At 42.5% G+C, this 18,755-nt stretch overlaps 1 protein-coding gene across 4 annotated transcripts in view; it reads left to right on the top strand.

Moving 5' to 3' along the window:
* Window positions 1–1,922: 1,922 nt before the first annotated feature.
* Window positions 1,923–18,755, top strand: part of MIS18A (MIS18 kinetochore protein A) — a 39,779-nt gene continuing 22,946 nt past the window's right edge. Inside the window, exons 1-4 of one of the 4 annotated variants that reach the window (XM_033947464.1) lie at window positions 2,014–2,148; window positions 2,672–2,792; window positions 5,063–5,129; window positions 8,789–8,911. In XM_033947464.1, coding sequence (XP_033803355.1) covers window positions 2,777–2,792; window positions 5,063–5,129; window positions 8,789–8,911 — 206 coding nt within the window. In that variant the 5' untranslated portion in view covers window positions 2,014–2,148; window positions 2,672–2,776. The other 3 variants (XM_033947466.1, XM_033947465.1, XM_033947462.1) reach the window with 3 other exon arrangements.

Below are 18,755 nucleotides of genomic sequence, written 5' to 3'. Positions count from 1 at the left end.
CATGGCCCCCTTCTGAGATGTGCACACCACTTTATAGAATATGTCTACCAAGTCGTATGCATAACTTCTAATTGGTGCCAATTAGCATCAATTATGAGGTGTTAATTGCCAATTATTTGCGCTGACTGGCTTGTTAAACAATTAAGTTGCACATGCAAATCGGCTGTGTGCATCAATTTATGTGCATAACATATGGTGCCATATACAGAATATAGGGATTAACGCACAAGTGTACACTTACCTGTGTGAATGGGGTGGTGAAAAGAAGCAATCTGCTATCAACAGATACATTTGGTAGAAGAAATAAATGTTTTAAAATTGAAATAGCTGATGAGAAGTATTGTATGAGTTATTATAGTTTATATAGAAGAAAATAAAAAATAGAGGAATTTTTCTAAACCAATAATTGAAAGTGCTTAACCTTGTGAATTTTACTAAAGATGGGTTTGGTTTCTGAGGTCCTTTTCTCCTCTCTTCTTTAGATTAAGTTTTGTTATTAATATTATTCCTCAAAGACAAAGATAAACAAGGAGGTGTTGAAGACTGATTGATTTGCCTCTAATTAATTACTGATGCCTCCCATAATCTTATTCTCAAGAAACACTGTCTGCTGTCATGAATTTATAGCTTTTTTTTCTGATAAAATGAAATCTGGATTGATTTACACTCTTTCTTGTCCAAAGTGAAATGAAATAGTTTTTACTATTGTTAACAAAACTGCAGGGCCTGAGGAAGTGTTTGTGGTGTCTTGGGGTATGAAACACAAGAATACAGTGAGAATGGTCCTACACTGCCAGGAAGCTATTATTGGACCTTAAATACCATTGCTTACTTGCAGCAGTTGCATGCCACACATTTAGACCACAAAGTAGAGAATGACACGGGGACAAATTTGTCCCCCCTGTCATTCTATACCATAAAGCTTTTCTTCCTCCACAAGCCAGCATTATCTCTTTGAGCTGCCACTTCTGATTATGTTCCATGAAAGAAAACAAAGATCAGGAAAACAACATAGGAATGAGACACAAATGATCCCACGAATGACTGCACTTTTAATAAAGCCAATAAAAAAAGAAGTGAAGTTGAAGCAGTAGCAAAGCAGATCTGTCAAATTACCCAGTTCGGGGAAGGGGTGTGTATGTACATGTTAAGTTAGTCCTCCTGGGTTTCTGACAAGTCATCCTCATGCACTACTAGCTAGACTTGTAGCAGTAATTCAAAAGTGTTTACAAATACCAAACAACTTTGGGGCTGTTACATTCAGACTGTTCTCCTCCTAGAACTGGGTATCTCGGTAGCTCTGGCATATAGCTATCATCGGTATTACCAAAAAAGTCATTTTTTTTTCTGGAATGCAGAGGGTGGAAATATATGCCCGGGGCGGAACAACCCCTCTCTTAAAAACTGCATCTCGGCTCAGAAAACGTTCCTACCAGAGAATAACACGGAGACATATTTTTCCCCGTCCCCGCGGGAACTCAATTTCCCCATCCCGTCCCCGCGAGTTTTGTCCCTGCTCCATTCCTATAAGCTCTGCCTTAACCGCACAAGCCTTGAACACTTGTGATTTTAAAGTGTTTGAGGCTTGTGTAGATGAGGAAAAGAACACGCGGGGATGGGGAAAAATTTGTCCCCGTGTCATTTTCTGGTACCTACCCCTGACCGCCTTCGCAGGCCTAGTTGGCTAACGCTTTTGCCATCCCCAACATGGCCGTCCCACGACCTACGCAGAGTTCATCGGAAGTGGCGGGTCAGGTCTGCGGAAGTGACGCCTCCGAAGCGCGGCATTCGGAAAGGCTCGAGGGATATGGCGGGAGAGCTTTCCACCGTGGGGACCGAGCACGTCCCCATGGTGTTTTGCCATCCCCAACATGGCCGTCCCACGACCTTCGCAGAGTTCATCGGGTCATTGGACAGGAAGCGACGGGAGGGTGGGGTCAGGTCTGCGGAAGTGACGCCTCCGAAGCGCGGCGTTTGGAAAGGCTCGAGGGAGGCACAGAGAGTCTGCGAATATGGCGGGAGAGCTTTCCACCGTGGGGCCCGAGCACATCCCCATGGTGTTCCTGTGCTGTGGCTGCGGGATGGTGTTGGCGGACTCGTGCGGATTAGTGGGGAACGAGCTGCAGGACGAAGTGGCGTTGTTCAGTGGTGAGAGAGGCACCTTAAGGAGTGAGACAGAGCAGGAGCTCCTTTCCCAACCCCCCCAATTCTTTGCAGATTGAACCATCATAATAATTCTGCGGAAATCATTTTCTGGGTTACTCGCATCCTTTTGGATACAAATTAAGATAATATGCAGGAACTAAAACAAAACGTAAAGGAAATAAGGTGATACAATTTTTTAATTGGACTAATTTAATGCATGTTATGATTAGCTTTTGAAGGTAACCCTTCTTCAAATCAGAAATAAGCTATGAATATAATATGAATTATTTGCTGACAGTAGTGGAATATAAATGATTTTAACCACTGCCATTTTTGAATGATATATATCACATTAGAAGATGAGTTTCCGTATATATAGCATCCCCTTATACTGAGTATTTTTTTTTTCCATGTGAGTAACTGTTGAATATATCATGAAATGCGTTGACACAGCTTGCAGCTTGGTATATTACAAGGATGTGTGCCATTACAAATGTAGCCCCCTGTTTCTCCCGGATGCTGGCAGAGGGCACATCAAGTTATTTTATTTGTTGAAGACCAGAACAGGAGACAACTTCCACGATTGGACTCCACAGCAAGCATTCACTAGACTTCATTCGCTCTCCCAATTATGTTAGACCACACAAGTAAGTTGCTGAATAACTCAAACCTTTATATTAGATACATTAGATAGATTGTGAGCCCACTGGTATGGATAGGGAAAATGCTTGAAGTACCTGTATGTAAACCTCACTGAGTGTGATTGTATAACTACAAAAAGGTGGTTTACAAATCCCAATCCTTTTGCCTTACTTCTCCTTGGAACACAGAAGAGGCAATACGCTTCAATAGTAACAGTTTTTTTTTTTCTTTCTTCAACACTCCAAACGTATGTACACAGTTCCAATCAGATGTAAATAGTTCAGAATAACTAGGATCCCCCTTCTTCAATGGATCCTACTGCCATTCTAAAGTCCAGGTCTATTTGTATAGGATAGACCTAAATTTGAGTTTTAGTTGTGATCAGTTGGGTTGTTCTGTCCAAAAGACAAACCTTCTACCCAGAGCCAGGGCTTAAGACGCCTCGAGAGTGAGGTCACTTTTCTGAGACGACCCTCCAGGAAGTCTCAAGAACTGGCTTGGCTTCTCACATTACCCTTTGGTTTCTGGAAACTGCTGGAAACCAAAGGCAATTTTAGAGGTACCTAACTGTCTGCCTCTACCTTCCAGTTTTCTTAGAAACCCAGGTACATGCAGCTTAGCACACAAATACACAGGTCAGAAGTTCATACTCCAACTGTAGAACACAGCACTGATAATTTTAAACTGCAAACTCCAAAACTTCCAAATTTTTACACCATTTACTTGCAGTCATGGGGAATATATGCACTACTCCTTACCTCCAATGCATCATATTTACCCAGGCCTGCACAAAATATAAAATTGTATTGCTTTGTCACTTTATCATTCATCTATATCTCACCACTCTGTTTCTCAACCTAGCCCACCCCTTCCTGTGAGACTGCCATTGGAATGCCTTTATGTTTCCCTTATATATACTGATATTTATCAACAGCTGAGGAGTGGCTTAGTGGTAGAACTGCTGCCTTAGCACCTTGAGGTTGTGGGACCAAATCCCAGCACTGCTCCTTGTGACCATGGGCAAGTCACTTAATCCTCCATTGCCAAGGGTAAAAAAAAGTACCTGTATATATGTAAACCACTTTGAATGTGAACCACAAAAAGGCAGTATACAAGTCCCATTTTCTTCCTCCCCCTTTATTTCTGATCTGAAGAAGGGTTACCTTGCGAGCTAATCAAAGAATGCATTAAGTTGGTCCAATTAAAAGGTATCATCTTATTTCCTTTGTTTTGTTTTATTTCTCCTTATTACTTTTTAAAAGTGGACTAGCCACGGCTACCAGACCACGTCACATCAGGGTTGTCCAGTATTGAGCTGGCGTTATTCTAGAAGCGTACCGCGCGGTGCAGCGTGTGGTAATTTCGTGCGTGCGCTAAAAACGCTAGTGCAGCTTAATAAAAGGAGCCCTAGCTTTAGTAACGGATGCTACTGTGTGCCAGCATGTCTGCTCGTTATCAGAGGAGTGGGGGGGGGGAGTTGCCTGAAGATCAAGGGAACTGGGTTTGATTCCTACTGTAGCTCATCTTAACTCTAGGCAAGGTCACTTAACCCTCCATTGCCTCAGGTATAAAACTATATATAATAAATTATTATATAATTATTAATAATATGTAAACTGCCTTGATTGTAATTAGAGAATGGCACGGTAGTAGTTACCTGCGGGTAGCCACGAGTAACCCGCTGAAATGGTTGGGGGGGGGGAAGTGCTCACTGCGGGCACGGGGACAAGGCCATCCACCCCGTGGAGCAGTGAATGGCCTTGTCCCCGCAGTTAAGGGAGGGAAGGCGTGCAGCCCCCTCCCTCCGGCGAAATCTATCTCCCTCCCCTTACCTTTGCGGCACTTTAGAAAAGAAACTGATGCCGGCGAAGCCTGCCTGTGCCGCCCTGCAGTCGCGTGTGTGTGGGTGGAAGCTTCTCCTCTGACAGGGACGGGGGATGAAGGGGATGGTGGTCCAGTAATGGGGCATTGACGGGGACAGATTTTTTTCCCCGTGTCATTCTCTAATTGTAATCACAGAAAGGCAGTATATCAAGTCCCATCCTCTTTCCCTTTCCTTGATACTAATAATGTGATGGAGAACTTTAGTAAATGTGACCTTTGATCTAGTGGTTCTCTGTCGATACTTGATCTAGTTGTTCTCTGCCGATACTTAATTTTATTTTGGAGATTAGAATGATATTTCACTTATATGGTGAACTCCTCTGGTTTTAGCATAAAATATAGGAAAAGTGATATTTCTATTCTCTAACTTCATTTCACTTTGTTCTTTCAGCTGTCTCCTCAAATGTGTCGGTTGGTACAGAGCAGAAATTATCTAAAACTTCAACTGATTTTGGTTGGTAAGAAAAATTCATATTGTAAGGGACATACTTGTGTTTTATTTTTAAATTATTATCAGGTTGTCGTATATAACACGGTAAGAATCCTACAATATTAGAAAATACAGGGACTTTTCTGGCTTTAAGTTAAATTTAGATCAATGCTTAGTGATGGCTACCTCTTCCCAGGTACAGGACAGCTGGCCAGGATAGTTCCCTTTACAATGGGCTATTTTAGGTATTGTCCAAACTAATAAGACTTCTACCCTTTATCATAGTAAAGGGTGGCCCTTTTGCTCAAATATATAGCTGAGAATTTAGCCAGATGGGCTGCGTTGCCCCTTTCCCTGCATGGCAGGATACATTTATTTGGTATGGTGTTATTACCCTGATAGCTTTCTTTCTTTTTTTTTTTTTTACAGCTTTTGCTTATTTGGTTGCTGAAACAAGATATTGCTAAACTTTATTTACTAATATCTCGATTTTGTTGGAAGGGTAAGAAACCGAAGATGGCATTCAAATTTTTGTTGGGGTCCTGGAGTCAGGGAGGTCTTGGACTTCCTAATATTCATTTCTATAATTTGTCTTGTTTATTGCTCTTTTTAGGAGAATGGTTCTCTGATCGCCAAGACTATACCCCGAAGGCTATTGAAACAGCGCTGTTTGTGCCCTGGAACATCCTTTCCTTGTTGCAGGTTCCTCTGGCGTTGCTGCCGCAGTCAATAAAGAGTAGCTTACTTTTACGTTCCTTGCGAGTTACTTGGTTGGAATTACTGGGGGTTTGGCATGGTAATCCTTGAATTACTAAATTTTTGCCCATTGTTGGTAACATCCAATTTAGTCCCAGCATGGAGAGTGTGTGTTTTCGGCGTCACAATATTATCTCACGTTCTGCAGGCTGATGGTATTCTGAAATCATGGTCAGCTCTTTGGCAGCAATGCCAGTTAGAATTGAAGGACTTCTTGGCTTATAAGCAACTTCAACATTATGTCCATTCCCTGGATTTCACTGGGCTATTGCTTCCCGTTGACGTCAAATTTCAGCAGTTCTTGGAGCCTTATTTGGAAGATGGTTACGTAATTATCTCCAGAGCTTGGCTTTGCCGGTGAATAGGGATGCATTGTGCTCTCGCTGATGTCGTGATTTGGATATGCCTGATGACTCCCTGGATTTCCTAGCTTTGATTAAACAAATTCCAGAGATTTCAGTAAATGCAATCTCCGGGAATGCCAATTTACAGTGCTACATTGAGCGTATTTTACACAGAGCCAGCTTCAAAAATCTGGATACATTGATTCCCCTATATGTCCTAAATGATCCTCAACAGAGTAATACATTTCTTCATGCAGTTTGTCATAATTGGGTCACTTTTCTTTTTGTCCTATTCTGTTTTACTGGGTTTCTCTTTTTTTTTTTTGGTCTACTAACCTTTTGGGTAATTTTTCACTCTGTCTCTTTACCCCATATCTCTGCTTTCCAGTCATTAGGATTTCTTATATTTGGGCGATATCATCATAGAAAAGCTTTGTGATGAGAGTGGAGAAGACGTCAGAGTTTTTGGGTCATACCTCAGAATTTTCAGATGTTTTGTCTGAGCCATAAATTTAGCATAGTTCTTTTTCATAACTGTCCCAAAGGCTCACAATCTAACTAAAGTACCTGAAGAAACAGTATGAAAAATAAAAATACAGAGGTAGAGATAGAGATAGAAATGAAATATTCCAACAAGTAATGAATAAATAATTTAAAGATAGAATTAAAATAATAATTAAAGTAAACAAAATAGAGATAAAAATAAGCATAGAGAGAAACAGAAACACACTCCAAAAAAGCATCAAGATCTTTGACTTGTAATTATTATGATTATTTAACACCAGATCTTAAATGCCTTTCCAGAATACATCATATCCCTATCCCTCTCCATACCCACCTCCATCTCCACCCCAATTCACTTCAACCACCATTCCCATTCTATTAGTTAACTGCTGTCAACCCCAGTTCCAATGGCTATCATCTGGGTCCCGAGTTTCCTCCAAGAACAATATGCTGGATCAGATATTTCCTTGTCATTAATGCCCCTCAGAGAAAATATTTGCAGATTGTCTTTCAGGAGCTGTTTTTACCCTTCTAGCTTTTCATTTCTGCTTAATTATGACCATCTGAATTTTTCTTGTTTAGACAGATATGGCTAAAAATGTAGCTATTCACTTGTGGCAAAACAAAAAAAGAAACTAGCAAAAACTGCAGTAAAAATGCAATAACAAAACCAAAAAAGAAATGCAGAAAATGTACAAGGTACAAGAATTTTTATTCAAATCAATAAACAGTTTTATATCCAAAATTAGTCCTTGATGTTAAATAGTGTCGGATCTGTACTATTTGAAAACAAAAAATGATAAAACCAAAAGCTGTGGATACTGATGTTCTGAAGATGATTTATTAAATACTCTTACACATAAAGACATAGAAATGCAATTGTAATAGTCCAACCGGACCCTACACAGTCCGTGTTTCAGCGAACACGCCTTCCTCAGGGGTCCTAGAGGGGTAAAAGAGTAATGAATAATAATGAACAGGAAAAGGATAAAAGTGACTGTAGTGCCAACTTAAAGCATGCTTATTATGTCTATACTTGACCACAAGATGAAAAGGGTGTGCCAAAAACATAAGAATTGCCGCTGCTGGGTCAGACCACTGGTCCATCATGCCCAGCAGTCCACTCCAATGGCGGTCCCCAAGTCAAGGACCTGACCCCTAACTGAGTCTAGCCTTACCTGCGTATGTTCTGGTCTAGCAGGAACTTGTCTAACTTTGTCTTGAATCCCTGGAGGGTGTTTTCCCCTTTAACAGCCTCCGGAAGAGCACCCCAGTTTTCTACCACTCTCTGGGTGAAGAAGAACTTCCTTACGTTTGTACGGAATCTATCCCCTTTTAACTTTAGAGAGTGCCCTCTCATTCTTCCTATCTTGGAGAGAGTGAACAACCTGTCCTTATCTACTAAGTCTATTTCCTTCATTATCTTGAACGTTTCGATCATGTCCCCTCTCAGTCTCCTCTTTTTAATGGAGAAGAGACCTAGTTTCTCTAATCTCTCGCTGTACGGCAACTCCTCCAGCCCCTTAACCATTTTAGTCGCTCTTCTCTGGACCCTTTCGAGTAGTACCGTGTAATCATGCTGTTTAGGAAGGCTTGAAACATCGACAAAAGACATAAGAGGAAAGAAAGAAAACTATAGAGTGACAGAAATGACTCGTAATGGGAAAATGGATGAGGAAATAAAATACCATGGTGCATATTAAAATTTGAGAGTAAACATTAAAATCTATAAGGTGCCTAAAGTAAACCATGTTAATGAAAGGACTATTTAACATCAAGGACTAATTTTGGCTATAAAACTTTTATTGATTTGAATAAAAATTCCTGTACCTTTATACATTTTCTGCAGTTCTTTTTTTTGGTTTTGTTGTTGCTTTACACTTGTGGCTAAGAAAAGTCACTGAAAGCCGGAACTGACTACACGGTAGGACTGTTCCCTGTTGATGAACCAGGTCCTTTATTTAACCTTGTGACTTTATATTGTCCTCATAGTGTTTGAAGTTTAGCACAACGATGTTTTTAACCTGAACGGTTTGCAGTTTAGTGCTTTAATCTAAGGACAATGTTAAACTTTTGATTTTAGCTTGTTTGAGGAGTTGACCTGCCGTGGCTGTAGCAAGATCATCGGCAGAATTTACAGATGTACTCCAAAGGTTCTGGACTTCAAACGAGATCTCTTCTGCTTAGACATTGACTCAATTGAAAGGTAAGGAAGAAGGTTCTTATTTGCGCAAACATTTAGGCCTAGATTCTGTAAAGTGCGCTTAACTTTAGGCGTTGTTTAGACATCCTCGTAGCGCAAGTGTCAATCAGCGTTACTTAGGGCGTTAGATAGGCTTCATTAGATGTCTGTACCGCGCACAGCTTCCAAAAACGTCATATAGACGTCCCTATATGGACGTGCCTAGACGCCGGATAGACGTCCCTACGATGTTATATATAAAAAGGTGGTTTTTACTGATTTATTATCGTTATTTCAGGATTGTAAGCTTTCACATAATTTACCCAAAGTATAGGATCATTAAAAGGATAATAAAAACACATATACCATGTTTAAAAGGATATTTATAATATATTAGTTTCAGTGGGAGTTGATTTGGGAACATCAGTGTGCATATTGAAAAAATGTGACTTGTTAACACTCTACATGTGACACTCTAATCAGCTGTGCTAGACAATGAACCATACAACAATAGCAATTCTGATTTGATTATACTACTCCTTATATATAGTGAATGGCAGTTAATTCTGCTAGGAGACAGAACACTGCCCTGTTATATGTTTGTTCTTCATGTTTCAGAATTTATACTTCAACAGTATAAAAAACAAAAAAGTAACAAACTATGCCATGTTTAAAAGGATAAGTATAAGATTAGTTTTTGACTGAGCTACTGAGTAATGAAGCGAACGGGGTCCATTTCTTGGTCCCAAAACCGCCCTGCCCACACCCTGTCATCTGGGTACAGATATCCGGAGGCATTCCCCTTAGAAAGAAAGGATATGCAGACAGTATCCTAAAGATACTAATCTTTTATTAGTTTACATCCAGCTTTTATACTTTTTTGAACATGGGTCAATGGTATTAGCAGATGACGTAAGTACAAACCATATCTGTTGACAGGATACATAAACTTCAAAGAAGTAATCAACACAAGAAAACGTGGATGGGGGTGGGTGAGTGAGCAGGATATGTACTTTATTGTCTAAAAAGGTGTTAAAGCTTCCCTTATCTCAACCAGTACATGGCAGTGAGGGGGGGGGGTCGAACCTCCATTGTCTTCATTAACAAGATTAAATGGCCTTTTCCCAGAACATTAAGAGAACAAACTCACACACTGTCTGTGTTTGAGCACCTCCAGCACTGACAGAGACAGAAGACTTATCCTTTCAAATGTGTCCTTTCAAGTGGGAGTTGAACTAGAATTATCAGCATAAAGGGGGGGGAAGCTCTAGTTTTGTATGGCAACGGTATCATTAACTGCTAAAAGAAGTGGAAATCATAGGACTTTGAGGACCATATAGGCTTCTGATAGACATAGTTTAAGTTCCAGAAAGACTAGCAGGATAGGCAGCCTAGTTCATCCAATCAGCTTTCTCTGGGCTTCCTATAGATGTTATTTGAGAGAGATTTTTAGAAGTGATTCCTTGCTCTAAATAACACTCTTTGTCATGAAACATTGCTACAATCGGCTCATTCTTCAAACCAAAGGGAAATCCCATGACTTCAATTGGCCAAGCCTATAAACAGAATAAAACACAGAACAGACCTGAATGTGGCTTCTAGTTCATTGGAAATGGAAGTATACAGCTGCACATTGATGACCTGATTGTGATATCATCAAGGTGCACCTGGAAGGTAGAATGCCAGAAGTAAAAGAAAGGCTGGGAGTTGAACTCACAACCTCTGGAAGATCAGTACAGCGCTTTTACTCATTGAGCTACACCACCTTCCACTGCAGTTTCTCTGACTCCCCTGTCATATCATAGCTTAGTGATCTGCTAAGGTATCATCTGCTTAGTTATCATCTCACAGTTAGCTGAGGGAAAAGACTGGTAGCTCAATGGTTTAAAGCACTGCTTTCACTGACCCAAACCCCATATTCTCAAGTATGGTTCAATAAATGTGACATGGAGTCAAATAATGCTGTTTTTATCAAATGCAAGCTCAACTTTTGTAATGTATTGTTTCTAGTATTGCTAATGTGCTGTTTGAGATAAAAATTAGATGTGATTGGTCTGTATCTTTTAATTTTTATTAAAATGAGTATTGTGTCAGCTGAAGGACTTAAGGGAGTCGAACCCAGACCATGCTCACACGCTAACCTTCATTCTAACCACTGTGCTACTGAGTGAGGTATAAATTTGTTAGTATTCTTCTGTTCCGTTTAGGCGTCGTATGCGGAAAATCAGCATCCTTTGCGCTTTAGCGATGTAACCTTGGCGTCAGTGCGGATCTGTGAGCACGCCTAAGCAGCGCTGAATGATGTCATGCCGTTTCAGCATTGTGACGTCACCGAATCGCTGATTTTTACAACGCAATTCATTTTTTCATCATGGCTGCCAGAAAGAACCCCAACTTTGGCACCAATGATTCCAAACTTCTTGCCATACTGTTCCTGCAAAAGGAACGTCATTATTTCAAGGTGGCAGAAAGAAAGAGGGCCTTCCTGCAATATAGAGCCTCCTGGGAACGGCTCACCAGGAAGTTCAATCGGCTGGCCTCCTTTCCCAGGAATGTAAGTTTTCATAATCAGGTGATCACAAAGAATAATGTTAAACTATTTTCTTTATATAAACCTGTACAAAATAGTTCTTTTTACAAATACCCCCTCAAAGGTGGCAGAGTGAGATTTGAACTTACAACCTCCAGTTCTTCATCATGTTCATTCACAAGATGCTGCTTTTAATCTTTGTGCCACATGCAAGTGATACCAAACAGCTCGTTTATAATAGAAACTTATTGAAATTCACTTTGCCAAAAAAAATGTAAAATATTAACATGCCTGCCTGATTACATATATGTACCTGTAATTTCTCTTTGGCACATGTACACAGCAATCTGTATTGCAGCACCCTGAGCTTATAAGTTCTTAACCATGCTGCTTCTTCTCATCCTGGCCAACCCATTTAATTGCCACACCAGGATAAGAAAAGATGCCTGAAAGCCTGAATACATTTATTTAAACAGTTGGCATAATGGTGTTCAAACGTAAATTTATTAATGTTGGTTCCTATAGCTCAGGCTGCAGCATTAACCTGGTGAGCCACAAATGGCATCTTTCTGTCAGAGGAGAAGTTTCCTCCCATGACAGCTTAGGACAGCTAGCCATGGGAAGGAGAAAATAAGGTTCGCCTGGAAAGGGAAATGTGCTGCTAAAAATGGCAAAGTCCACCATCTAGACCCTCTTATGAGAGCTAATAGGAAGCTGTTAAAATTAGTGAAGGTGGGATTTTAACCGGGGTGCTTGAGAAGATGGACAAGGTGCAACGATGCTGATTAACCTGGTGAGCCAGAAATGCTTTCTTTGTGGTGATTGTGATATGAAATCTAATCACATGATACATAGGCAGGTCAGTCAACTAAGATATGAAAGGGCAGTGAGATCCACCTGAGTAGAAGCTGATGTAGCTGTATGGGTTGAAGTCCTGTGCTGATCATTCAGAGGTTGTGAGTTCAACACCCAGTGCATCTTTTAATTGTGGCATACTACCTTGAAGGTGCAGCTTGATGATCTCACAATGAGGTCAGCTTTGTGAAGCTGAAGAGCTTCATTTTGCAATGAGGGAAAATGCATGTTAAGGTCTGTATCTGGTTTTTCTTTTCTTAAGCGCTGAGAAATGAAGTAGTGTGAGCAATAATATGTTTTTCATTTTCTTTCTTTGCTCTCAAGAAAGCTGATTGCAGCACTGTTTGTTGAGAAAAAAGGGGGTTCTGTTTAAGCAGGAAAGCCAAAGGTGGTGTAATGAGTAAATCATATTATCCCAGGACAAGCAGGCAGCATATTCCCACATATGGGTGACGTCATCGACGGAGCCCCGCAGCGGACAGCCTCGAAAGCAAACTTGCTTGAAGATCTCGAACTTTCGAGTGCTGCACCGCGCCTGCGCGCGTGCCTTCCCGCCCGAACTAGGGGGCGCATCTCCTGAGAGGATCCTCAGTTCGTTTATTTCCGCGGAGACAAGAAGACACGTTTTCTTTCTCTGCAGCATTGCCTTCTCATCACCGCGGCTGTTTCTTTTAATTTAAAGTCGGTCGCTGTGTTAATTTTATCTTCTTCTTCTTTTATTTTTCGTGTTTAAAAAAAAAAAAAAAAAGTATATTCTTTTTTCCTTTTCAGTTCGGCCGTCGAGCTTTGGGCCTAGGCCTAGGCTCCTTCGTTCGACACGGACTTTATTTTTTCCATGTCCCGGCCTCTTACCGGGTTTAAACGTTGTCGACAGTGTAATCGGGTGATTTCGGTCACCGATCCCCACTGCCGTTGTTTACAGTGCCTGGGTTCCTCTCATTCCCCAGAAGATTGTCATCGCTGCTTTACCCTCACTCCACGAGCTTTTCGGCGGCGTTGTGCTCAATTTTTTCAACTTTTCGGTATGGAGCAATCTTCGGAGCCGGCCTCGACCGTGGCGGCTGCACCGGTCTCGAAGGCCTCGACTCCGACGACCTCGACACCTGTGGTCTCGAAGGCCTCGACCCAGACTCCGGCTGGAGTTTCGGTCTCGAAGGCCTCGACCTCTTCTACTTCGGTTGCCTCGAAGACGACGTCTTCCACGAAGCCTTCTACGGGGGGTAAGTCTCCGAGTTCCCTTTCAGGTGCCGTATCCAAGAAGCCACCAGAGTCCTCGGCGCGACCACTTTCAAAGCGTACCTCCAAGATAAGGGAATACTCACCTTCGAGGTCGCCCTCTTCGGAGCGTACTGCTGCACATACGAGGTCAGAACCTTCTGTCTCGGTGCCGATGCTGGAGGACATGTTAAAATCTATCCTCACCACTCAGATTAATTCTTTGGTGGCTCAACTGGTCCCGTCCTCGACCTTGCCTCGGGCTGACCAGCCTGTTACTCAACCGGAGCTTCCAGTCTCCCGAAGCCGATCCCGGACACCGAAAAACATTTCTTCATCGGAGTCGTCTCCGGGCTCACCTCCTCCGAAGCATCGGTCGAAGCATTCCAGACATGTGGCCTCCAAGCTTCGGAGGGAGTCTTCGACGTTGGATACCGAGGCTTCTTTGTCTCGTTCTTCGAAGGCGAAGCAGGGTTCTCACCATCGAGCCTCCACTCGAAGCCCTTCTCGATCCAGAACCCCATCGAAGCCAGTCCGTCGAGACAGTTCTCCACACACCTCGACTCATTCTGTACCACGTACACCGGGTACTTCTCCATCCAGGAGTCTGAAGAGGAAACATTCTCTTACTCCACTTCACAGTACAGCTTCTTCTCCTACTGTGCGTATGGAATCGGACATTTCCACATACTCTAGAGAAAATTCTCCATCCTACTCAGTACAACATAAATCTCGCAGTGGCTCTCCTGAAGAGTCATCTGACCCAAAATCAGTTTCTTTTGCCAAATTTATTTTTGATATGGGTCAAGCTCTCAAGCTAGACCTTCATTCAGACTCTAAATATACTCCTGAGTACTTGGCGGATATGGAGCTTCCCCATCCTCCTAAAGAGTCACTCAGATTGCCTATGACTCCTGTTCTCCAGCAGACCTTCACTCGCAATATGGAGACTCCTTATTCTATCACTGCCATCCCATCTAAATTGGAATCTCGTTACAGAACGGTTCCATCTAAAGGATATGAAAAGTCTCAACTTTCTCATCAATCTCTAGTGATAGAGTCATCATTGAAGAAAGCACATCCCTCCAAAATTTATGCTTCAGTTCCTCCTGGTAGGGAAGGCCGTACCATGGATAAATTTGGTCGACGTTTATACCAGAATTCTATGATGGCAAATAGAGTTCTGAATTATAATTACATTTTTACGTCCTATTTCAATCATTTTTTAAAGATTTTGTCTTCCTTTTACCCGGATGTCTCCACCAATCGTCTATCAGAATTTAAGAATATCCTTAAGACTCTTTCTCAATTGAGACTATTCATGCTACAAGCTTCCTATGATGCCTTTGAACTCTCGTCTAGAGTCTCGGCATTTGCAGTAGCCATGCGTAGATTAGCATGGTTACGGATAGTGGACATGGATCCTAACCTTCAGGATAGATTGGCTAATCTTCCTTGTCAAGGAAATGAATTATTCGATGACTCTATTGAGGCAGCTACAAAGCGTCTTTCAGAACATGAGCGCTCTTTTGCTTCCCTCATCCGTCCAAAACCTAAACCTGCACCAACTAGAGGTTTCAAACAGACTCCACGTCGCTATCCACAGAAAACAACTCCTGCTTTTTCTAGACCTCCTGCTCGTCGGCCTCCTCCACAACAACGACAACAAAAGTCACAGACCCCTGCTAACACTAAGCCTGCTCAGTCTTTTTGACAATCTCAACTTGAGCATTCAAATTTCTCTGTTTCCAAATTCTCCCCTCCCCATAGGGGGTCGCCTGTCCAATTTTTATCATCAATGGGAGCTCATAACATCAGATCTCTGGGTACTTACCATTATCAGAGAGGGATACTCTCTTCGACTCCTTCAGGTGCCTCCAGATCGCCATCCAAGAGAGTGTCTTTCAAATCAGTCGCATCTTCCTCTTCTTCTTCAAGAAGCTCGGGCTCTTCTTCTCCTGCGAGCTGTGGAGGAAGTTCCTCTCTCCCAAAGGAACTCGGGATTCTACTCCCGTTATTTTCTAGTTCCCAAAAAGACGGGAGATTTGCGACCGATTTTGGATCTCAGAGCTCTCAACAAATTTCTAGTCAAAGAGAAATTTCGAATGCTCACTCTGCCAACTCTATATTCCTTGATGGATCAAGGGGATTGGATGTGCTCCCTCGATCTCAAAGAGGCCTATACTCATATCCCCATTCATCCAGCTTTTCGCAAGTACCTCAGATTCCAAGTAGGAAATCTTCATCTTCAGTACAAAGTTCTCCCCTTCGGACTGGCTTCTTCCCCCAGAGTTTTCACAAAATGCCTTGTGGTTGTAGCTGCAGCTCTTCGCAACCAGGGTCTCCAAGTATTTCCATACCTAGACGACTGGCTCATCAAGGCTCCCTCTCTTTCAGGGGTTATTGTAGCGACCCAACAGACTATTCTCTTTCTTCAAAGTCTGGGATTTCACATCAATTTTCCCAAATCTCAACTGATTCCTTCTCAGTCTCTCCAGTTCATAGGAGCGACTCTGGACACTATCAAACTGAGAGCATACCTTCCACAACCACGTCAGGATGCACTCCTTCAAATTTCTCAACAATTCTTCCAACTTTCCACTGTTCCAGCAAGGAAAATGATGGTTCTGCTCGGTCACATGGCCTCTACAGTTCATGTAGTTCCTTTTGCCAGGCTTCATCTTCGCATTCCTCAATGGACACTGGCATCTCAATGGCAACAATCAGTGGATCCACCAACTCGACTAATTTCCATCACTCCTTCATTAAAGAAGTCTCTCCGTTGGTGGATGCTCTCTTTGAATCTTTCAAGAGGTTTAATGTTTTACCCTCTTCCTCATCAGAAGGTCCTCACAACCGACTCGTCAATGTATGCCTGGGGAGCCCATGTGGACGGTCTTTGCACTCAAGGGCTCTGGACCCAAGCAGACCGGAGGTGTCCTATAAATCTGTTGGAACTCAGAGCGATATTCTATGCTCTCAAAGCTTTTCAGCATCTTCTTCACGACATGGTGATTCTAGTACGTACCGACAACCAAGTAGCCATGTATTATGTAAACAAACAGGGAGGGACGGGATCTCACTCCCTCTGTCAAGAGGCTCTGAAATTGTGGCAGTGGGCGATTCTCCACAACATCTTCCTCAGAGCAGTTTACATTCAGGGTCAACACAACTATTTGGCGGACAAATTGAGTCGTCTTCTACAACCTCACGAATGGACACTCAATTCTCCTACTCTTCGCCAAATTTTTGCTCGTTGGGGGACTCCGCAGATAGATCTGTTTGCGTCACCTCTCAACTTCAAACTGCCTCAATTTTGCTCCCGCATCTATACTCCTCAACGTCTCGAAGCGGATGCGTTTCTACTGGACTGGAGGAATCAGTTCCTTTATGCTTTTCCTCCGTTTCCTCTGATTCTCAAGACTCTAGTCAAGTTGAAATCAGACCGGGCCACCATGATTCTGATAGCTCCTCGGTGGCCCAGGCAACCTTGGTTCTCCCTTCTACTTCAACTCAGCACCAGGGAGCCCCTACTTCTACCAATATTTCCTTCTCTACTCACGCAGAATCAAGGATCTTTGCTTCATCCCAATCTACAGTCTCTACATTTGACAGCTTGGTACCTTTCTCTGTAACAGACTTTTCTCAATTCTCTCCGTCTGTACAAGATATTTTACTTGCTTCCAGAAAACCATCCACTAGGCAATGTTATGGTCAAAAGTGGACAAGATTTTCTGCTTGGTGTTCTACACATAATTTACCACCCAGATCTGCTTCATTGACATCAGTTCTGGACTATTTACTTCATTTATCACAATCTGGACTTCAGACTACATCTATCCGAGTCCATCTTAGTGCTATAGCTGCTTTTCATCAGCCTTTGGAGGGCAAATCCCTTTCTGCACATCCTATGATTTCTCGTTTTATGAAAGGACTTCTCAATCTACATCCTCCTCTTAAACCACCTCCTGTGGTTTGGGATCTCAATGTTGTTTTAGCTCAACTTATGAAATCTCCTTTTGAACCACTTGACAAAGCTCATCTCAAGTATCTCACTTGGAAAGCTGTGTTCCTGATTGCTCTCACTTCTGCTCGTCGTGTCAGTGAGTTACAAGCGCTAGTGGCTGATCCACCTTTCACAGTTTTTCACCATGACAAGGTTGTTCTCCGTACTCATCCTAAATTCTTGCCTAAAGTCGTTTCAGAATTTCACATCAATCAGTCTATTGTTCTACCTGTATTTTTTCCAAAGCCTCACTCTCACCCAGGAGAGGCGGCTCTTCATACCTTGGACTGTAAACGTGCTTTGGCTTTCTACCTGCAACGCACTCAGATTCACAGAACGTCTCCTCAACTTTTCATATCCTTTGATCCAAACAGGTTGGGTCGTCCTATATCGAAGCGTACCATCTCCAACTGGATGGCTGCTTGCATTTCTTTTTGTTATGCTCAGGCTGGTCTTCCTCTACAAGGTCGAGTGACGGGCCATAAAGTTAGAGCTATGGCGGCATCTGTAGCTTTCCTCCGATCGACTCCTATTGAGGAAATCTGCAAGGCTGCCACTTGGTCCTCGGTTCATACTTTCACCTCTCATTATTGTCTGGATACTTTATCCAGGAGGGATGGCCATTTTGGCCAATCTGTTTTGCATAATCTTTTTTCGTAAATTGCCAACTTCCCTCCATCCCTTTTTACTTAGCTTGGAGGTCACCCATATGTGGGAATATGCTGCCTGCTTGTCCTGGGATAAAGCACAGTTACTTACCGTAACAGTTGTTATCCAGGGACAGCAGGCAGATATTCCCACAACCCTCCCACCTCCCCTGGTTGGCTTCTTGGCTAGGTATCTGAACTGAGGATCCTCTCAGGAGATGCGCCCCCTAGTTCGGGCGGGAAGGCACGCGCGCAGGCGCGGTGCAGCACTCGAAAGTTCGAGATCTTCAAGCAAGTTTGCTTTCGAGGCTGTCCGCTGCGGGGCTCCGTCGATGACGTCACCCATATGTGGGAATATCTGCCTGCTGTCCCTGGATAACAACTGTTACGGTAAGTAACTGTGCTTTACTGTTTGGGCAGAAAAGTACTATGATTCCATGCAATATGTTTATATTGATGTGATCTATTCATATGGTGGCTTATTAAATCTATTAGGGAGAAAGAAGAAAAAAAAACATATTCAAACTCACTATCATTGACGAAGCGCCTATAGGTAGTCTCTGACTTAGAAAACTGAAACTGCATTAAAATGAAGCACAAACTACTCTTAGACCA

The sequence above is a fragment of the Geotrypetes seraphini genome, chromosome 6, assembly GCF_902459505.1.
Source record: "Geotrypetes seraphini chromosome 6, aGeoSer1.1, whole genome shotgun sequence".
In the NCBI taxonomy this organism is placed as follows: Eukaryota; Metazoa; Chordata; class Amphibia; order Gymnophiona; family Dermophiidae; genus Geotrypetes; species Geotrypetes seraphini.
This window is presented reverse-complemented; position numbering and strand designations above follow the sequence as displayed.